This window comes from Cnephaeus nilssonii, assembly GCF_951640355.1.
Source record: "Cnephaeus nilssonii genome assembly, chromosome: 12".
Classification (NCBI taxonomy): domain Eukaryota; kingdom Metazoa; phylum Chordata; class Mammalia; order Chiroptera; family Vespertilionidae; genus Cnephaeus; species Cnephaeus nilssonii.
In genome coordinates this window covers 21,483,030-21,506,453 of record NC_137083.1, presented here as the reverse complement: position 1 = coordinate 21,506,453, position 23,424 = coordinate 21,483,030, and the positions used below count along the sequence as shown (strand labels likewise).

Here is a 23,424-nt window from a genome sequence, read left to right as displayed (position 1 = left end):
AAGAGAATAGCAGTTGTGTTTCTCATTAATTTTAAATAAAAAAATTCAATTATAACTTTTTAAAATCCTCATCTGAGGATATTTTTTAGAGAGAGTGGAAGGGATGGGGAGAGACAGAGAAAGAGAAACATCGATGTGAGAGAGGCACATTAATTGGTTGCCTCTTGTACATACCCTGACTAGGGCCAGGGATTGAGCCTGCAACCAAGGTACATGCCCTTGACCGGGAATCAAACCTGAGCTCTATCCACTGATAGAGTTAGGGCTAAATCTAATTATAATTTAAGGAATGCTTTTGTTGGGGAAAATTAGACAAACGATTTCAAAATATTGAATCACTAGAGAAAAAACGGAATTAAAAGAGCTCTTGGCAGTATACCAGACAATGTTGATGATACATTTCCACTTTAAAAATCAGTTTAGCTATGCATCATTTTTAATATTTTTGAATTTTTGTATAAAATTAGATGAAAAGCAGATCAGATTTTATTTCTAAGCTGCTTTAAAGTTGCTTGACAATTTTAAATGTCTACATTTTACTTTCTCCCTTGTATACTCACAAGAGAGTAGGTTTTTAAAAATGCTTGTACTCTAATTATAAACACCCTCCTTAGATTTATCTTCTTACTAAATTTTTCCATAAAATTCAAACAAGAGTAACTCCTAATTTAAAATACAGTTACAAATAGATTTAAAAGAAATTTGAGCCCTAGCCAATTTGGCTCAGTGGATAGAGTGTCAGCCTGTGGACTGAAGGGTCCTGTGTTCAATTCCATTCAAATGCACTTACCTGGGTTGCAGGCTCCTCCCCTGCCCGGGCCCTTGTCAGGGCTGGTTGCAGGAGGCAACCAATCTATGTGTTTCTCTCATATCAATGTTTCTCTGTTGTCTTTCCCTCTCTTTTCCACTCTCTCTAAAAATTAATGGAAAAATATCCTCGGGTGGAGGATTAAAAAAAAAAAGAAATTTGGGGAAAAAAGGTCTGTAATCATACAGTGATAGGGAAAAGGAGATGATAAACATTTTTACAATGTGTTTACCATTATCTAATAATACTTTAGAATTCAAAAATATAAGCTGATTTTAAAAATCTAAAATATCCCAAAGATCCTTTAAAATTTTCCTAACCCTGTGACTCCAAGTGTCAACATCTGAAGAGTGTGCACTTCAGTGATTTTTGTGTGTGCATTCTTTTACAATTTCTTTAAAGATTTCACAAACATACATACCAGTTTATTTAAAACAGGATCAACTCATCCTGGAAAACCTTGCTGCTTCTTTTTTTTTTCACATGAATGTGCAGTATGAAACACTCAATAGTCTAGCTTCTGTTCCTCTAAGTACAAACAAGAAATGGTAGTATTGGAACACTCTCTGGCTAGCAAATTATGGAATTCATTAAGACCAAGGAAAGGAAAGGCTGATACTAGACTGTTCTCTCACTCTATCTACACAGTATAACTGGGTGATGGTTTTGATTAAACTAATCACCAGGTACTCCAGCCCTAGTATTTCAGATATTCTAGGTACCTTAGAATTCATCCAGTCCAAACCCTGCCCCCACAACTTATCCATAAGAAATCAGAAGCCCAACAAAGGAAAGCGATCTGCTCACCAGTTAGTGTCTACATTTAAATCCAGCTCTCAGGATACCTGCCGAATGTTCTTTCTTCCACCCTAAGTTAGAAATAGTCTTACTAAAATGTTACCTCTTCCTATAGGTTCTTATGCCCCAACATCTACTCATTTGTTGCCCTCACATGTGGCCTTTTCCAATGGACCGCCTGCTCAGATGAAGTTAGAGCCACGTTGTCATGGGCCTCTGACATCCTTCGCTCACATACAGACATCTTGCTTCCCTGATACGTGCACTTCAAACTTTACCACAACTTTAATTCTACCTTCTCCTTCAAATGGATAACCTGGTAACCCATGGTTTTGGGCTTAAACTTGGTGATTCTTCCTAGTCTTCATTTGTTTGTTTCAATCCTCCAAAAGGTAAGTGCCTGTTGAGTACCTAAGCCTTCTAGCACTCTTGTAACTTCTTTATTTTGTTGGCCTCTCGAGTTACTAAACAGACGTGTATTACAGACTTCTTGAACCTAATCTTCTGCTCAGTCCTGAACAGATGGCTCCTCAGGCCTGGGCAGAACCTCTTCAGCCGGTTCAAGCTATTGCTTTTCTTGCCAGCTCCTGGCTTCTGCTGCCCTCTGGCAGCCATTAGTAGCATGGCAGAATTTGAAACAATAAAGTTATGGTTTTACTGAATTTAAATTACTCCATGTGATGTTTCAGCAGTACGTGAGTAAAAAAATAAAAATAAAAATAAAAAATGACATATCATTGGTGCCACTGTTCTATGATGTCCCCACACCTAGGCCTGAGTAAGAACCTGGGCTATTACAGGGCTAATGACAATGTCTGCACATGCAATAGATTCGTTCACACCTCAATTTATTTGCCCACATCTGATGCCTTTCAAGAGTCCAATTCTTTAATCCCTTCACCTTCTCAATTAAAATCCTGACACAAAAGCACTTCAAAGGAAGAAGTGACAAAAATAACCTAAATGTCCAAGAATCAGGGATTACTTAAATAAATTTTGGGAACTCTTACAATGGTATATTTGTGACTATTAGAAGTTATGTTTAAAAAACTCCAAAACTATGGAATTTTTCACATATGTTAATAAATAATATGTTAAATGCAATAGCAAAATATTAAAAAATAGCTACACTAAGATCCCAATATAGAGAAAGAAAAGAAGTGGTCTGAAATGCTAGCTGGTTTTTGTATTATCCAATATGCCTGTGTAACATTTTATAATCATAAAAGCTGCATCCATGAGTGCTAAGCTGAGGGTCACTCATGCCTGGCTGTAAGACTGAATAAACCTCCGAAAATAACTGTGGCCTGTGCAGGTCACCATAGTGATGACAGTGGCATCATCATAGCCACGGACATGGATAGTATTAGTTACCTCTTTTTTTAGTCTAGATTTTAAAACTGGAGTAGGGTGGGGAGGGGGGAAGCTACTAGATTTGAATAGACAACTTTTTTTTTTATCTTTTTCTATCAAACGTACCAAAGTTTTCAACATTCCTAGGGAAAATTTAAGTCAAAACATCTTGTTAAATCATCTACTGGGATTTTTAAATGTACTCTGAAAAAAAAAAATCATATGCAATTTCCATTTGAAAGAATAGAATTAATCTGAAATAAAATTGTATTTTCTTTATTAGTCATATAGTTCTCCAAAATGTTGTTAAATTAATTTGAGAATATTATGGGAGGCAGCAGGAGTATAATAGCATAAGAATATGAGTCATATAGTCAGAAACACAGAGACTCCCTCCAGCTTCACCAATATGCAATAAACCTAAATGAAGAAAAATATACAAACTTGTGGATTTTTCCTTCTAAGTTTCATTCTGGTAAAGTTATACAACTTGAATCTCATTTTCTGTAACTCACATTAACATATCCTTGAAAATGATATCATAGTGTGATATAAATATAAATATATTTTCATATAAATATAAAAATGACTTTGCATTGTTAATATTTATGGGAAGCTCAAATTGTATTTCAGCTTGAAATTGATTTGTATAATATGACATTTCATTTTCATTTGCACACATTTTGTCTCTCACTGATTAAATAATTTCCCAAATCAGCTTGAATTTCTCATATCTGTTTATAGCTGAAGGTAACAACCAAATTGTTTTGGGACTAATTTACATAGTAAGTATAGTTGAATTTTTATCCTATATAAAGTATCAGATACAAACATAGTTTAATAAAAGGCTAAAGAATTTAATAAAGTAAATTAATGACATGATCTGTATACATCTATATTAAAATCTCATTGGAATGTTAAAATAATAAAAAAACAAAGTAAATGTTACATGGGCTGCTCCTTTCTCCTTTTCAGTTAACATGGTTTTATAACAGATCCCTAGACTCATATTGAATATGGTTTTATAAAGTTAGTCCCAATGGCTACTAATTCACTTAACTATAAAGTTAGGTAGCAAATATTTGCCCACATTCTCCAACAAAACAACTGGAAAAACAAACAAATAAATAAAATGAAACAAAAATGTTAAGTAGCAAAATATTTCCAATTCTCAGATCTAGTCTTGAGTCTCAATCCTTCCTTGAAAAGAATTTTGTTTTCCAACAAAATATTTCTTGGTGCCAGTATACAAAAAAAAGAGTTGAATGATCCTCTGGTCTAAATAAATATTGCATTTTCGAGTTTTTATATGGTAAAAGGATGTCTTGTAGGCATAAATCAATGTGAAGAGAGATCGTTAACTTTGAGGAAATTTTGTTCCACCAGCAGTAAAATGTGAAGAATCCTAGCTCTTCGTCATAGTCAGCTCTGTGATAACAACAGTTCTTCCCCCCAAGTTCACTGTCACACTCCCTTTGAGCCTGTTGGACTACTAGATTCCTGGACTTTAGTGTCTCCTTTCTAGGTTCTATGCTCACTATCACCTTCAGTTAATTTCTATCTAGAGATAAGTAATATAATTATAAACTGATAAATTTTCTATTTAGTCTGGTATATTAAGCTGCAATTTAATTATGTCACAGCTGTTTATAGTTAATCTGATTAGTTTAGGCCTGGAGATCTTTATCTACACTCCCTGTCTCCATTTCCTCATTTTCCACTCATTCCTCAACCTACTCCATAAAGATTGCTCTTGTTGTAGTCTACAGGTTGCCAAATTGGGTGGCTATTTTCTGTCCTTTACTTATTGAACTTTTCAACAGCAAAAGCTCAATTAACCACCACCACCACTTCTTGGAACAGTCTCCTCACTTCATGTCCATTCTACTGCATTATGTCTCTCTGAGCTGCATCTTCTCAGTCTTCTTTCCTGTTCTGCCTCCTCTACAAAATCTCTAAATGTTGAAGTGCCACCAGATCTATCCAGAACCTTCTTCTGTATTTTCACCTCCTCCCTATATGTACTTTTAAAAAAAATCTTTATTGTTCAGATTATTACAGATGTCCCTCTTTTTTTCCCCCCATAGCTCCCCTCCACCTGGTTCCCACCCCACCCCAGGCCCTCGCCACCCCACTGTCCTCGTCCATAGGTACTGCATACATGCATATAAGATCTTTGTCCAGTCTCTTCCCGCACCCCACATACCCCCTTCCCCCCGAGAATTGTCAGTCCGCTCCATTTCCATGACCCTGATTCTATTACATTCACCAGTTTATTCTGTTCATCAGATTTTTTATTCACTTGATTTTTAGATTCACTTGTTGATGGATATGTATTTGTTGTCACTTTGTTGTTCATAATTTATCTTTACCTTTTTCTTCTTCCTCTTCTTAAAGAATACCCTTCAGTATTTTATATAATACTGGTTTGGTTGTGACGAACTCCTTTAGCTTTTTCTTGTCTGTGAAGCTCTTTATCTGACCTTCAATTCTAAATGATAGCTTTGCTGGGTAGAGTAATCTTGGCTGTAGGTTCTTGCTATTCATCACTTTGAATATTTCTTGCGACTCCCTTCTGGCCTGCATAGTTTCTGTTGAGAAATCAGCTGACAGTCGTATGTGTACTCCCTTGTAGGTAACTAACTGTTTTTCTCTTTCTGCTTTTAAGATTCTCTCTTTGTCTTTTGCCCTTGGCATTTTAATTATGATGTGTCTTGGTGTGGTCCTCTTTTGAAAACGCCCAACCGGAGGAGCAAAAAGAAAAAAGAATCCAAAAATATGAAGATAGTGTAAGGAGCCTCTGGGACAACTTCAAGCATACCAACATCTGAATTATGGGGGTACCAGAAGAAGAGAGAGAGCAAGATATTGAAAATCTATTTGAAGCAATGACAGAAAACTTCCCCTACCTGGTGAAAGAAATAGACTTACAAGTTCAGGAAGCGCAGAGAACCCCAAACAAGAGGAATCCCTATATGTTCTTAACCACCACTCTATCTTTAAATACCATCAATATGCTGATAACCAGAAATGTTTATCTCCAGCCCAACCTTTTCTCCAGGTATCCATACTCACACATGTGCTTATTTTATACAAACACTTGGATGTCCAACAAGTATATCAAACTATCTATCCAAGCAGAAATCTTTATTTTCCCACAGATCTTATTTCTTTCCAAGTTTCCCATAGGTCAGTAAAGGGTACATCCACTCAAGTTGCTCAAGCCAAAAACTATAGAGTTCTTCCTTAATCCTTCTCTCCTTCCCCCTTGCATCCATCATCAAGTCCTATTGCTGCTATTTCCATGTTATATCTAAAATCCATTCTCTTCTCTCCAACCCCATTGCCACTAACTAATCTAAGATTCATTGTGTCTCACCAAAATTGTTAGAAGTGGTCCCAACTAGGCTCCTTGCCTTCGCTCTTGTCCTCTTCATCCATTCTCCAAAGAGCAATCAGATTGTTCTTTGTAAAACAAAAACAAAAACAAAAAAAAAAACAGATATTATCACTTACTGAATAAAAATATTTATATTACCAGAATAAAGTAAAGGTCAGGGTACATATCTAGGTGGTGGATGTGATCCCCAGTTGGAGCATGTATTGGAGGCAACCAATCGATGTTTCTCTCTTACATCAATGTTTCTTTCTCCCTTCATCGCAATGCAAATATAACCTCAGGTGAGGATTTTTTTTTAAAAAATACCATAGACTGGTGGCTTAATCAACAGAAGTTTATTTTCTTACAGTTCTGGAGGCTGGATGTTTGAGATTAATGTGCCTGTGTGGCTGTTTCTGGTGAGAACACTTTTCCTAACTTTTAACCTTCTTTCTATGTTGTCAAATGGGGGAGGGAGAGAGAGAGAGAGGGAGAGAGAGAGGGAGAGAGAGAGAGAGAGAGAGAGAGAGAGAGAGAGAGAGAGAGGAGAGAGTGAAGAAAACTCTATCTCACTTTATGAGGGCACTAATGCTTCAACCAAATGAGCCACAAAGTCAGGGTAGTCTATGCCATTTTGTTATGGGAGCCCAAACTGACTAAGATATGGGGATTTATCTATTTTAATAATTAATATTTCCCTATACATATATGTAGTGTAAATTATTTTTAAATGGTCTTTAGTTAAATTTCCTGATTTTAATGTCTCCTCTCTCTTATACAGTTATACCAGATTGATATTCCAAAAGCAAGCCTCTGATTATGTCTATCATGAATACTCCTCTTCAACTACCATATAAAATTCAATCTTATCTTTTCTTCCTTTCTTGGTCTGTCCTCAACACACATTTTCAGTCTTATCTCTTACTACCAGCTTACAAACACTATGCTATAAACCTTATACCTTATATCCCTATTTATCACTACTCAAATATACTTCTTCTTTTCCTCCCTCACATAACATATACCAAGGGCAAGTATGAGCCATTAAACAGAAGGGAACTTAAAAACTTGCATTTAAGTTTTATCCTTTATCCCCAGGCACCTGTCCACAGTATAAATCACCAGGAGGTAATGAAACCTGTGGTAGGGAGGAAGGATTATGTAGTTCCTTCTCCGTGAGGCCTGGCATTTTAGCACATTTTAGCACAGTGGTTAAACATGTGTGCTCTGGAGTTACCCTGCCAGATTTCAAATCCCATTTCAGCAATTTGTGTTCTGTGTAACCAGAGGTAATCTACTTAACCTCAATACTCCAGATTCTTCATCTGTTAAAATAAAAATAACCCAAAGGCAATGAAAAGAGCTAGCTACTCCCACTAGGTTTACAGGTTTGTAAAGACAGATCATTTTGTAAATGGCTTTAGGACTCAAAATTACTGGCACTTTTCATGAGCTGCCCTGACAAGCATAGTTACAAGTAGAATCTTGCCCTGACAACAGGCATGGTATATTGGAAAGAAAATGAACTCTCGAGCCATGTAGATTTGAATTCAAATACCTGCTCTAATAAGCTAGTAGTGTGACTTCGAATCACTTATTCAACCAGCCTCTTTGTGCTTTGTTTTTCCTATATAAAAATGAGTAAAATAATAGCAGCCCAATAGCACTGATCCTATATAATAAAAACCTATTATGCTAAGTTTCCGGTCATCCAGTTGGCAATTCAACCAATCAAAGTATAATATGCTATGATATGCTAAGACTGCTCAACCGCTCACTATGACGTGCACTGACCACCAGGGGGCAGACCTTCCGACTGGTAGGTTAGCTTGTTGCTGGGATCCGGCCAATTGGGACTGAGTGAGATGGGCCAGACACACCCTGGAGCCCTCCCATGGCCCCTCCCAGCTGGTCAACTTCCTGCGTCCCTCCCCAGCCCCAGTCATGCACTAGTGGGGTCCCTCAGCCTGTGCCCTCTCGTAATCCGGGACCCCTTGGGGGATGTCACAGAGCTGGTTTTGGCCTGATAGAAGAACGGCCAGTTGCTATGATGCACACTGACCACCAGGGGGCAGATGCTCAATGCAGGAGCTGTCCCCTAGTGGTCAGTGAGCTCAGCCATAAGCCAGGCTCATGACCAATGAGTGAAGCGGCAGTGAAGGGCCTAAGCTGTCAGTCGGACATCCCCCAAGGGCTCCTGGACTGTGAGAGGATGCAGGCCGGGCTGAGGGAACCCCTCCCCCCGAAGTGCAAGAATTTCGTGCACCGGGCCTCTAGTGTAAGGATAAAAAGTGAGATAACTCTTCTCTCCCTTTCCTACCCATTACAGAAGCACGAGCAAAATTAATCCTCTTAATTCCTAAAGCTTTATTTTTTTATCCCTAGCAGTCCGAGTATTTAATGTATTTCCATGTTCTTTGCTTTCCAAGCATTTCTTTCCTAACACAATGTTTTATTAGGTGTGTACTCTTAAGAAGCAATATAAATTAGCTCAAATGTCTTTCTGTTTTCTTTCCGGTGAACTAATTCTCACTGCATTCTAATAAATAAATAGCACTGTATTTCTTGCAACTATTTATGATCTTTGATCAAGTCTATATATTGATATCCAGAAAATACTATGCTCATTTTCTTCTACTGAAAACAATATTTATTTGAACTCCCAAATTACATTTATTTGAAAGTTAAAATTATTTTTGTAACAATACTGACCAAGTATAGGAAAGGTGGTGTGTTATAATATCTAATATTCTTATTTGTTTATGGACCTAAAAATTAATAATAGGCATCTAGTTGTTATTTCTCCATGGAGTAATTTATTCTCATTATTTATTAGGCCTTCTGCATTTTTTGTCTGCAGTAAGGAAACTAGAAGTGGGCACTATCCTAGTGGGTTTGGCTCAGTGAATAGAGTGTCAGCCCATGGACTGTAGGCTGCTGGGTTCGATGCCGGTCAAGGGCACGTACTTCAGCTGCAGGCTGGATGCCCAGTCTGGTAGAGACACATGCGGGAGGCAACCAATCAATGTGTCTCTCTCACATCGATGTTTCTCTCTCTCTGTCTCTATCTCTCCCTTCCACTCTTTCTAAAAATCAATAGTAAAAATATCTCCAGGTGAGAATTAACAAAACAAAAAAAAAAGAAAAAAAAAGAAGAAGAGGGCATCTCATGCTCATAGTCATTTTGCTTCAATATGAAAAACAAGTTTATAAATTTACTGATGACTGTTAGGCACTGTAGGATTCTAATAAAAAAGAGGGGGTATATCACCATATTATAATGATAAACTACAAATGCCTATATACATTATTTTTCTAGAGTAATTCAAATTAATAGTTTCCATCTAGAAATGTCATATAAGGTGTCAACATGGTAAACAATTGCCACTAATTAGGGTTTTTCAACAGTGGTTTTAACACTGTTTTATATATGATCTCTTCAGTGTTTATAAAAAAACATTTCACTGCATTTTATTTTCATTTTAATAACCTGTAAGCACTTGCATTTTTTATTCTAAACATTTATTCAAAATTCAGCTACCATCTATAAATTAAATTATACTGAGAAAGTGTCTATAAATCAAAACCCTCTGCAATCACATTATGTTCTAAGTATTGAATCAATGAATACTTGTGGGCCTATTAATTGTAGACACTTTCAGGCCCTAGAGATATATAATGATAAGCAAACCAGACATATGTAGGCCCTGTTCTCATAGATACACAGAAAACTTCAGTGCTGTCCTCAATACATGTGAAATGGAGAAGTAGATTTATGCATAAAGCTTTTGTAACCATCATAAATATTAAAACTACTAGAGGCCCAATGCACAAAATTTGTGTAAGAGTAGGCCTTCCTTCCCCCGGCCGCCAGCACCGGCTTCTCTCTGGCACCCAGGACCCCAGCTTCCCTCGCAATCCCAGCTTCGTCCGGTCTAATTAGCATATTATGCTTTTATTATTATAGATGGCAATGTGTTATTAGAGGTCAAAGGGAGAAAAGAATTGCGGATTGTCTGGAATTCACATTCCAAACAATTTTTAACCTTCCTTTCTATTATGATTTTATTTTTTACTCAACCCTTTGCCACCCAGTCCCCAACTACTGACAACCACTGAACTTTTTACTATCTCCATAATTTTGCCTTTTCCAGAATGTCATATAGTCAGAACCATACAGTATGAAGCCTTTTCAAATTGGATTCTTTCACTTAGTAATATGTCTTCAAGGTTCCTCCAAGTCTTTTCATGGCTTGATAGTGCTGAATAGTATTCAATTGTCTGGATGTACCACATTTATTTATCCATTCACCTACTGAAAGACATCTTGCTGGCTTCCAAGTTTTGAAAATTATGAATAAAGCTGCAATAAGCACCCATGTAAAGTTTTGTGGGGGCACAGGTTTTCAGCTCCTCTGTGTAAATACCACAAAGCACAATTGCTTGATTCTACCTAAGAGTATGTTTAGTTTTATAAGAAATCCATCATGCTGTTTTCCAAAGTGGCTGCATGCAACTTTTTTTGGGGGGGCCTCTCTAGTCTGTTCCATTAGTCTATCTCTTTGCTATTTTGCCAGTACCACACTGTCATGATTACTGTAGCTTTATAGTAAGTCTTGAAGATGGATAGTGTTAGTGTTCCAACTTTGTTCTTCTCCTTCAATATTGTGTTGGCTTTTCTGGGTCTTTTTCCATCTCCATATAAATTTTAGAATCATTTGTCGATATTCATGAAATGATTCATCAAGATTTTGATTGATGGTAATAAGTACTAAGGTGAAAAACAAAGAAGGGAAAGCAGATAAAAAGTAATGAGGGTGAAGTAGGATGTGCACTTTTGGACATGGGAGGCATCATTGGAGCAAAAGCTAGAAAAATACTTATGAGAGAGTGAGTCATGCCAATAATACTTGGGGAAGAGAATTCCAAGCCAGGCAAGGGCAAAGCTGTGAGACATGAATATGCTTCTATTTGTGAAAGATTAAGGAAATCCAGTCAGTTGAGGTGTGTGAGCAAGTGGAGGATAGTACAAAGTGGAGTCAGAAAGTTTATTGATTAAAAGGGGGAAATGTTGGTGCTCTCCCTCCTGGAACACACCACCTTTCATATTCTCCTCCTCTTCCCTCTAGGTGGGTTACCTTTACCCTCTCTCTCCTAAGCTCCAAGGGCCTCTTCTTTTGCCTCTGTTTTCTAAATCTATTTCTTCTAGGGATCACTTCCATCTCTGTGACTTTCTAAATAAACTTTCTCACCCTGGCTGGTTTGGCTCAGTGGATACAGAGTTGGCCTACGGACTGAAGGGTCCTGATTGGCTTCCGGTCAAGGGCACATGCCTGGGTTGCAGCTCGATCCCTAGAGTGGGGTGGGCAAGAGGCAGATCAATAATTATCTCTCATCATTGATGTTTCTCTCTCTCTCTCTCTCTCTCTCTCCCTTCCTCTCTGAAATCAATAAAAATTAAAATAAAAAAATAAAAACTTTATCGTATAGTTTGAAAAATAAAATGTAATGGGGAAATGTTGGTGGGTTTTAAGGAAAGAAATGTCATATTGAGACTTATGTATTAAAGATCATTTTGGCTACTGTGTTGAGAGTATATTGTACACAGGGAGATCAGCTAATAGATTATTTTAATAATCCTGGTTAATGGCTTAAGACCAAGGTGATAGAGAAATTGTGTGTTAAAAACAGTGAGATTCTAGGTATATTTTGAACATAGAGCAAACATGGACTGATTTAATAAGCATGACTTATTCATTTATTGACTGGATATAGGGTGTTTTAAAAAGTTAATAAACAAAAAAGAAGAATTTTTTCAAGTTAATAAAGATTTCAAGGATTCTGGACTGAATTACTTCAAGAATGGTGTTCCTCTAAACTGATATGATTGGAAACAGAAGGACTTAAGATTGTAGATGTGGTGATGGAGATGTTCACAAGTTCAGGATTGGACATGTTAAATTTAAGATACCATTAGACATCCACATGGAGAAGTAAACAGAGATATATAATGTGTGTGTGTTGTGTGTGTATACATATACATATACACATGGAAAAAGACCTGGTCTGAAAATTAACCTTGGACATCTAAAGCATGTTATTTGAAGATATGTGACTGGGTAAAGAGACTGTAGATAGTGAAAAGGTCCAAAGATGAAAGTGTACCACCAAGAGACTAAGTAGAAAAGCCAATGATGTAAAAAAAAACAAAAAAAACAAAGACAGTATGGCAGAACAAGGGATGAAAATGTTTCGAGGAGCTGTGTCAACTGTTACTGTTGGGACAAAGAGAGTTGACTCGATAGACTGACCTTAACAGAAGCATTTTTAGTGGAATAACAGTATAAAACCTGAGTGAAGGTTAATAAGCCTGAAAGTAAAAATTAGTATAATTTTTGCTTGTTTTTTTCCCCAAGTACCTACTGGGAAGCATTTATAAATTCTTAAAACTGTAACTTTAGAAGTACACATAAATACTAACCCAAGACATCTGTATTTCAATGCAGCTTTGCCTGGTGACCTCATTAAGATAGGAACTGACAAAGCATTCTGTTGTCTAATTAAATAAGCACACTAAAAGTACAATTCTAAACAAATTCATTTGAGGGGGAAAAAAAAAGAGCAAGTTATCTTTCCTGGTATCATTGACACCTGATGCATTCCTAAGTGACAATCTACTTAATTACCATTGTAGTTTCTTGAATAGTTGTAATAGGTTCTCAGTTCCTTCAAAACTACATTTCATGCCAAATTTAACATTCATCCTTACATAAGAAATTACAGGATTACTGAACACAAAGGGGATGCTATTAAAGTTTAAGAACCTTTAAGGATCCATACAATTGTCTTCAATACTAGAAAATGTTACTACTAATTCCTTTAGTAATGTAGCACTTATTTGGAACTGCTTAGTTTTAAATAAATAAAATGTTTATCAATTACTTGCATACCTATAACTTTGCCCACCATGTCTTTAGACAGTTTTAAACATTGAGGTCATTTTTACCAATGTGTCTAGAGCAGTTATCAACAGGGGCCATTTTGCCCACCAGGGGACATTTAGCAATACCTGGAGGCATTTTTTATTTTCATAACCTGAAAGGGGAAGAGAGGAATGCTACTGGCCTTTAGTGGTAGAGGACATGGTTACTGCTAATATGCTAAAATGCAGACAGACCACTATCAAATTATCTGCCTTAGAAAGTCAATAGCAAGGTTGGAAACTATGCTCTAGGGCAGTGGTCGGCAAACTGCGGCTCGAGAGCTGCATGCTGTTTGCCGCTCTGTTGACTAATGAGTTTGCGGACCACTGCTCTAGGGGCTGAAATTATGCAAGAGACACATGAGCTTAAAGTAACTGAAATGTACTCTACACTGTAGATTCAAGACTACCTAGGTTCAAATATCCACATTTGAATGAGAAGCAATTTAATTAATCCACATCTTAGTTTCCTTAACTTTAAAAATAAAATGTGTATTTGAGATAATCCATGTTAAGTCAAACATTTAGTTAAGTTCCTGACATGTACAATGTGCTCTTACTAACAAAATATCCTATATAATAAAGATGTAATATGCAAAGGTGGACGGACCACTTAACGACCAGATCAGGGATCAGCAGGAGGGTAGGGCAGGCAGCTACAAGCAGGCAGCAGAGATACAGGAGGAGGCAGGGCAGCAAGCTGTGTGTGTGGGGGGTGAGGGGGGTGAAGGGGAGGGAAGTGGAGGGAGCTACAGGAGGGCGGGGCAGTGGGCGGAGAGTTACTAGAGGGTGGCAGCAAGCTACTAGTTTATATAGTAAAATCCAAAATGTTCTATGGTGTATTGACTCACAAACACACACCTATTTGAAAACTTGGTATGTAAGATATGGCTAATTCTTGAATAGCCACCATTGAAATGTTCTGCTCATTGGATAATTTTAGACTTGGCTAAAAGGTCGGAGCCGCATAACAGGTAATGTCAATATATCTATTAACATTTTCTTCAACTGAATTCCAATTCGCCCAGTTTGAAAAAGATAACTCTTGCACATTTTCCCCACCTGAAAATTACTACTAATACACATCCTGGCTTTTGAAAACCTGCCAAGAGTCAGCAGAAATTCCCAAGATCTGTTCTTGGCCGCTAGCTCCATGGTTAGCAGTGATAGACTCAGATCCAACTAAAATCCTGTTAGACCGCAGTGACTGATAACCTTGAAAATCTTCAGCAGAGAATGCCATGGTAAACATTAACAATTGCACAGCTTTGATATCAGCCAGTACAGATATCCAGAAGTTTCCATTTTGCCAAAGAAGCGTAAATATTCTTCCCCATCTGCCTTTGTATAACTTCCAGTTGCAGTTATTATGCTCTAGTGAAGTTATGGCCTATACAAAAAATAAAAATGTTTTATTGAGCAACTTAAAGTCTTATTTTCAAATTATACACATACTAGAGGCCCGATGCACAAAATTCATACAAGGGGCTTGCCCCGGCCCTTGCAGCCCCAGCTTCGTCCAGACAATCATCTGGACCAGTGGTCGGCAAACTGTGGCTCTGTTGACTAATGAGTTTGCCGACCACTGGCCTAGACTCTCGATTCCAATAATTACAGGCTGTTGTTGTTCCTTGTGATTAAGCCCCTATCCCAGTGGTCGGCAAACTCATTAGTCAACAGAGCTGCATGTGGCTCACGAGCCGCAGTATGCCGACCACTAATCTGGACAGTCCTTCTGCTGTTCAGTCTAATCAGCATATTAGCTCTTTATTATATAAGATATACAAACTCAAGAAATCCCTTCAATTCTAATATTTATTTCCCATACCCTAGTAATAAAATTCAGAGAACATTTTCAGCATTAAATAGTGAGACAGTCCTAGCCGGGTGCTCAGTGGTTAGAGCATTGGCCCATGAACTGAAGGGTACCTTGGTTGTGGACTCGATCCCCTGCCCCAATCAGGGTATGTGTAGGAGGCAACCAATTGATGTGTTTCTCTCCCATTGACCTCTCTCTCTCTCTCCAATCTCTCTAAAAATCAATTGGAAAAAAATATCCTTGGGTGAGGATTAACAACAACAAAATAGTGAGACTTCTCAAGTTTCAAATATTTATTTATCAGTGTAAACCCCAACACAATACACCAACATGATTTTGTGCATTTGGAGGGGAAATATTTCCTGGTTAAGTGGAAAATTGTGCGGATGGCTTCTGGAAGACCTTCATTTTAAGCAGCTTTATAGTGAAACATTTCATTTAGAAGTCTGGACCTTCTTTCTTCAGTTTGCTGTAATCTACATTCACTGCAAAGAACTTGAAAAAGAAAAAAGATATTTTACATTAATCTATCAAATACACAGAGATGGTACCGAAGTTTTAGAATTATTTTTATTCAGCTTTCTATAGTAAAGATAACAGACATGATTTTTTAAAGAATGTTTTTAAATTTAACTTTATTGTTTAAAGTATTACAGATCTTTTTTTCCCCCCACTGACCCCTCTACCCCGCTCCCTGCTCCTGCCCCCTCCCCAGGCCTTTAACAATGTGAAAGTCATTCAAAGACACTAAAACTCCAGTTCTTTAATAATGATTTTGTAAGGTCAAAATATTCAGTCTACCACAGAAGAGCAGTATTAGTATAATCTGTTATTCAGAAGCCATAAGAAATTGTTTCCTAGGGGATAAGAATTCCTTATGATACATACTTCCAATTCTTAAATTTTTACTTCCATATCCACTAAGTATACAGATGAATCTCCTATCATCCCTACTTTGGTTAGCAAAGTTTTGTAAGTTAGATAGGAGAGATTCATAGCAACCAAGATAAACTAGTAATATGGTAATATTTTATTGTATGGTTTACATAACTTTTTCGACAGAAATTGGTTTGCCTTGATGGCTTTTTTTTCTATTACTTTCCTAACCCAGACTGCATCAATATCAAACTGACCCCTGACCCCCTCTGGTACTTTTAAATAGTACTGTGCTTTTGCTTTTAAATAATACTGTATTTAAATAATATTGTATATTTGGAAATTTTATTATACTCTAATTTTAGAAATCTTACTATGATTGCTTAAAAAAAAATAGCCTCTAACTCTCAATAACTTTTCTTTTTAATGGTTCATGTTGTCAACTGCTCCACACTGAGTAAACATTAGAATTTGTAAGTAAGCCAAAGTAAGGCTATAATCTTGAGTTTACTCATTCTTGTGCCAAAAACACTGAAGAGTTGTGCTATAATTACTTGAAGACTACATAAACCCCAGAAAAACCAAAATTACAGAATTATTAACATGTTCTTCAGGGATTTTAAGCAAGAAGCTCATAAATCTGTATCCATTATTTCTTCAAGCTCTTTGCTTTATTTTTCCAAACATACCCTAACTTTTTTTAATTTAACTAAAATATTCTTATTTGACTTCTTAAAAAAAAAAATTCCCGTGTAGTAAAGCTTTTCCTTGAGATACATTTGAGATACATAGACTTTCATAAACAGAAAAGTATGAATGAGCCCTAAAAAGTTTTCTTTGTGTTGACATATTCTCTTATGAAGCAACTGAACCGAAATGAGTTAAACAAAGCTGTGCTATCCCTAACAAAATATTACAGGATCATTTATAAAAGGAACTGCAGGTTATATATTAAGAAGAAAATAAACTTTTGTTGGGCTCTTTTAATAGAAACCAGGCACTGTAGGCAGAATGCTTTATTTATCTTAGTTAATTATCACAACCATACTCATTCTTACTTTATGAAAGAGGCAATTGAAGACCAAGTTGCCAAACACTGAATAAGCAGGATCAAGCTCCCACACCCATGCAGAGTGGAAAGTTCATGGTATTGTTGCCAATTTTCTCAAAACTAAGCAGGCTTCTATTTGGTTCCATGTGCCAGTATCAAAATTTCATTGAAGAAATTTTCAAGTCTGCTTTATTTTTCAGCTTCCATGTCGCCATTCTTTTTCTCAATTTAATGGTGGCTACCATGAAGGTCTTTGAAACAGTTGGGAAGGCACAACATATTCTGATCTTGGTTTTGGCTGTTTTATTCAACTGAGAAGTGTTGCTGGGCCTTTGATGCTTAAATCCCATTTTAGTACCCTCTCTGGTTTGTATTAGTTAGCTTTTGCCAGATTGTAAAGTGGGACAAATAACCTGTGCTTTATAACAATAATGGTTTATTTTAAATCCCCCACATTTCATATCACTTACAAACTGACTGCCCCAATGTTCTCCTCATTCAAATCCTAGTAATCCTTAGCTGTCAACTGTGGTTTCATGATAAGTGGAAAACAACAATGGGAGCAACCACACACTGGTTCAGAAGTGGCAGATATCACACTGCCCCTCACTTACGATTTGCCAGAGCAAGTCATGTTGCCAACCCCAATATAGGTGCACCAGAAAAACAAATTCTCTTAGGTGAAGGGCAGTGAATGACAGAATAATCTAGTCTACCTCACTGTTTGGGTTTAGAAACAGTAGTAGGCTTTGTTCACTCTCGGCTCACTAGTTTCTGGACTGGTCCCCTTTTATTTATTCTTGCAGATCATCCTATTCTTCTACATGCTCATCTCTTGGCAAATATAGCTAGCAATAATAGCCCACCAATATCCTGTTTTCCAAAATCTCTTTCTATTGCAGCTCTTCAGGTACGTGGTCCACCTTCCAAGTACAGCAGGTGACACTTTACCAAGTATTTTGCCATTATATGACTCATCTTTTCAGTTTCTAATCAGTGTCATAGCCACTCACAGCCCATTCTATGCTACACACATTAGCTTTCCGTTGTAACAATGTTCAACTTCCAAACTTCCATGGCCTCATACTGGCATGTGTTATCGTGTCCCAGAACGTTGGCAACTGGCTTCATTATCAGAATCACCTTGGGAGCTTTATGAACTACACATACCCAGAGACTCCAATATATTCTTTGGTGGAAGGATCAATACCTGTGTTTTTTTGTTTTCTTTTTTAAACTTTATTGAGTGTGACACAATTTTCTCTAGAATGGACTTGATTTAAACAATTCGTAAGAGAGAAAAATAAAACATGATGCCTGTTTACTATTTTATTGAGGCAAAATTTAACACACAGATCAGATGGCTCACTTCAGCTCCACCGATGCACTCTTATTTGTTCCTTGAAGGGAGATCTTTTTAAGAGATTTGGAAGCCAAATTATAATCTGAAGGCTGAGTTCAAAACTTAGAATCAGCAAAGGGTGATAATTAGCTTAAAGGTTGCTGCTATCAGTAATGATAGTATCCACCTCCATTATGGAGGCTTATCTCCTAAGGGGTTTTAGACACACACTGGTCAGAGTACCTCTTCTTGAAAATGCTTAAGTAAACTGCTATTTCTCTTTTGATGAAGCAGTCTGGTATAGCAGAAAGTGCATGGGTGAGTTATATACTTTAAATAGGTAAATTGTACGGTATGAAAATTATACCCTAATAAAGCTGTTGGGCTTTTCATTTTGTTACTTTGACATTGCAAGGGTTTGTTTTTATATACAAAAATTTTACACATAAGGAAGGTTATGTTTGGAGAATCAATAAATGGTCTCAGATTTACAAGGACATATGGACCCTGAGGGCATTATACTAAGAGAGGTAAGTCAGAGAAAGACAAACACTATATGATATCACTTACATGTGAAATCTAAAAAACTGAACATATAAAAACAGAGTAGAATGGTGGTCTCTAAAAGGTGGAAGAATTGGAAGATGTTTAAGGGTATAAACTTGAAACTAGTCGATAAGTAAGTTCTGGAGACCTAAGGCTCAACATAGTGATTACAGTCAACTATATTATAAATTTCAAAGTTGCTAAGAAACTAGATCTTAATTGTCCTCAACGCAAAAGAAGAAATGATAATTGCATGATGTCATAAAAGTGTTAGTTCATGCTACTGTAGTAATCATATTGCAATATATCAATGCATCAAATTAACACATACAAACTTACACAATATTATATGTCAATTATATCTCAAAAAAGTAAATGGTCTCAGTCCATGAAATCATTCTTTAGACCACTCTCCAAAAAAAATGTTAAGTTTATCTAGAAGGTTCATGGTAAAATTTCAGTTTCAACTGACTTCCATTTGTTCCTACTAATCTTCACATGAAATATTTCAACCACACCAACAAGGAAGAACAACTAATGAAAACATCCACTAGATTAGTGCGACTCAAAGCGTGGTTCATGGATCAGCAGTGTCAGCATCACCAGAAACCTTGTTATAAATGAATATTCTCCATCACCACACCAGAGCAGCTGAATCAGAATCTCTGCGGGGGGGGGGGGGGAGGGGGGGAGGGGCGGGGAGCTAAAGAATCTGTTTTCACAAATTCTCCAGATGGTACCTATGTACACTGAAACTTGAGAAAAACTACACTAGACGAAGAAATATGAAAATGGTAAGTAAGAGCTATACTATCGCTTCTTTCTTCATCAAATCAGTAGAATTGAGACATTATTTTAATTTCACATCCAGAGTCCAGTCTGTGAATAAAATCCTTAGCAAAAAATACTTATTAGAAAAATATGCCATTTTAATTTCACAGAACAATCTAGCAGCTCTTCGAAGTTCTTTATAATTAAATTTTGGTTGTACATCCAATTTCAAAAACAACTACTCCATGAGAAAATTTACTAAAACACACTTTCCAGCAATTCTGAAACAATTTTGTAGCTTACCTTGTATTGCTCATTGGGAGCCACTTTGTTCCAGGGTTCTGGGTTATTCTTTTTGTCCCAACTAAAAAATAAGACATTATAATCGTTATAGCAATAAAAACTACTTAAAATGGTTTCCTACTTCTTTAAAATCTCATGTTTTGAATAGATCTCATTTATTATTAGGTAAAGTATGGTGCTGTTTTCATTATAAAGTTGAAATGGTGATTGGATCTGTGATAAGCAATCCCATGTTATCAATTAGATATAAGATAAACACAGAGCCTCTTGGGACAGTTGTCCTTGTCCCTATCCCTGGCACAGGAAACTTTATACTTGGTTGTTTTCTATTTCGTCAATGAAGTGTTATATAGAAAAGTGCATAAAATAACAATGAATTGATCTTTTTTCCTTGCCTGTTGTTTTCCAACTTCAACAAACCAACCAAAAACAAAAACAAAAACACCATGTTATTGTGGGAAAGCAGGCAAAAAGCATTTACATGTACCAGCAACCCTGATTAAGCATCTTACAGAAACAATTATCTCAATCTTTACAAGACAGGTATTAGCAGTTCTCCTCTACCAATGAGAAAATGAGACTCAGAGAAATTTAGATGATCTCATGAAGCAAGAAAATTACAACTGCAGAACTGGGATCTGAACTCACTGTATGGCTACAAAACTCAGGTTCTTTCTATTACTTCAGGCTGCCTCCCCAGAAAGACTGTGGCTCCTAAACCAGATGAATAAACCACCCAAGTTCCAAACGTTTTTAAGTGCTTACCAGACATCTGGGTTGAACAATGCCAGCCGTGTGACATACAGCACTGCTCCAGTACCCCCGGCTCCGATAAATACGAAGAGGGGGATCAACTACAATCAAACACAAAATAGACAAGAATTAACAGTCATCTTCAAATACCTAGACACTGATAATGGAAAGGCTACGGTAGTTTCTACGTGTTGATTCCCAAATTTCAAATGGCTACTTTTCAATTCTGTCTTTAAAAAACATGTGGTCTTTCGCCGAAACCGGTTTGGCTCAATGGATAGAGCGTCGGCCTGCGGACTGAAAGGTCCCGGGTTCGATTCTGGTCAAGGGCATGTACATTGGTTGCGGGCACATCCCCGGTAGGGGGTGTGCAGGAGGCAGCTGATCGATGTTTCTCTCTCATCGATGTTTCTAGCTCTCTATCCCTCTCCCTTCCTCTCTGTAAAAAATCAATAAAAATATTTTTAAAAAACAAAACAAAACAAAAAAAAACATGTGGTCTACGTCACCTCTTTATACATCATTCCTAATAAACTTCCCAGCCTGAAAAACAAGCTCTTGACAAATTACCTAAGCTTGCCTCGATAGATACGTTATGAAAAACACACTAAACAGCCGGGATGAGCAAACAGCAACACACCGATACAAACATTAGCTTTAGGCATAGCATCCCTGCAAACATACTGCTACCAACTGGATTTAGGATAACGATTAAAGACTGTGTAATTGAGTTTTCAAACCACAGTTCGTTGATGTGCGGGGGGGAGGAGGGGGATTCAAAATAATTTAACTGCAATTAAACTCTGCGTTATCCAACTCCCCACACTGTCAAGGCGTCCAGACAAACTGAGGATTCCAAGATCCTAGGCCCCCATCTTTGCCACAAGGCCTGGTGACGCAATGCAGTGTGTCCAAGACCCTTCACCGAGAGCACAAAACAACGGGTAACCTTAAGCTTCGCTGGTCTCTAATGCACACAGCACACAACCATCCCTCTGGGTCCGAGCCACCTGCAAGAAGGCGGGGCCGCCAGCTTATTCCACACTCACTAGTTTGTTTACTTTCCTCCAAGGTACCCGTCCCCTTCAGCCGGCCAGCCCCCCAAAAAAACCCACAATGCACAGCGTGGAAGGTCAGAGACCAAGGTCCTGGCGTGACCAGCAGGACAGGGCAAAGTGAGGCCAGGCCCAGCCTCAAGGAACGGCGGTGGCGATCAGGAAGGAAGCTGCCAGGGACTGAGGCAGCCGCCGCCCCACACAGGACAGGCCCCTAGGAAGGGGTCACGAACTTACGCTGGGGTGCTTCTTGGCCTGGTTGATGATCTGGCGGAGCATGGTGGCGGCAGAGGGCACGGAAGCAGGGGAAAAACAAACACGCAGCGGCGGCGGCAGGTACTCAGTGCACCGAGGAAGAGCGGACGCCCAAAGTCACCCAGGACCTCCTACCTGAAGGACCCCTGGCTCGGAGCGCACCCTGCGGCAGGAGGCCCGGATGCGGCTGTCCAGAGCAGTGCCTGCCTCCCCCCAGCGCCTCACGCGGCTGCTCTAAACTGACCAGACCTTCAGCGTCCACTCAAAGGGAAGCGTTCTTATTCCTGTGCAATGTATATTCCCAAAGGGTAATTGTTTTTCGTCAAAACTGGAATACCTGTATCGACTAGACAGGCACTCTCTCAGGAAGCCACGCGTGAGGCGGCGGAGGAGGCCGGCCTGACGGACCGGCGCGCGCCCAGGGCGCGGGGTCCTCTCGCGCGGCGCCCGCCGCCGGGTCCGCGCTCCGAGGCTCTGGGACGCGCGTGCCGGGCGCGCGCCGGGAGGCCGTGACCGCCGCCGAGGGAGCCGGACGGCGCCTGCAGCCCCCGAGCGCCGGGCGCCTGCAGGGCAGGTCGCGTCTCTTGCGGCTGAGGTCATGGACTGCGGTTTAAAAAGCACTGCAGCTGCTTCCTGTCAATTTCGGGCAGAGGTTAAACGCTGGAAATGCCGTCGAGATGGCCATCGTTCTGTCAGTGTGAGCTCTCAACCCTCAGGTCCCGGACCTCAATTAATGGTCAACACCACAAGGACCTTGGCGACATTGCCCTCTCCCTGGACCCAACATTGGGTTCTTAAAATGTGTTTTCAGTGATCGTGCCCTACACATCCTTTCTACTCTCCCAGTGCAATTTCGTTTATCTCTCTCTCTCTCTCTCTCTCTCTCTCTCTCTCTCTCTTTATTTTTTAACCCAAAAGCCTTCCATGGGTCAGATTTTAGGGATGCTAGGGATCATCTGAAGGAAACGATCGCACAAGTAATGGGGTGTGAGAAGAATAGGAAAAGGTTCCTCCGAAAAGGTAGTGTTAGACCTGAAGGAGGAGTAGATGTTAACCGACTGAAAACCCTGAAAACGAGGATGCAGGTGGACAGAACAGAGGTCCTAGGGGAAAAGGGTCAGAATCTAGAGAGGACTTTTGACGAGCTGAGGGAAGTGGTAGCGGGAAGGTCCAAAAGTGTTGGCAAGCCCATTACAAGTCCATGTTCCTGATGAACTTTTAGCTTTCAGTGAAATGGCAGGCAGGGGTGTATGTTAGCAGCATGTGCCGGTTATTAGCGATAGTTGAGAAAAGATAGGGACTCCAAATAATTGTCAGTTTGCAAGCTGTACTG

General features: G+C 38.6%; 1 protein-coding gene across 1 annotated transcript; it reads right to left on the bottom strand.

The window, feature by feature from the left end:
- Positions 1–15,414: 15,414 nt before the first annotated feature.
- On the bottom strand, positions 15,415–22,233 carry NDUFA4 (NDUFA4 mitochondrial complex associated). The gene is made up of 4 exons (XM_079785829.1): positions 22,074–22,233; positions 20,794–20,882; positions 20,029–20,089; positions 15,415–15,634 (listed from the first exon to the last, which is right to left on the bottom strand). Exons 1-4 carry the CDS (start codon positions 22,113–22,115, stop codon positions 15,578–15,580), a joined length of 249 nt encoding a protein of 82 aa, XP_079641955.1. The 5' UTR covers positions 22,116–22,233; the 3' UTR covers positions 15,415–15,577.
- Between the last annotated feature and the right edge of the window lie 1,191 nt (positions 22,234–23,424).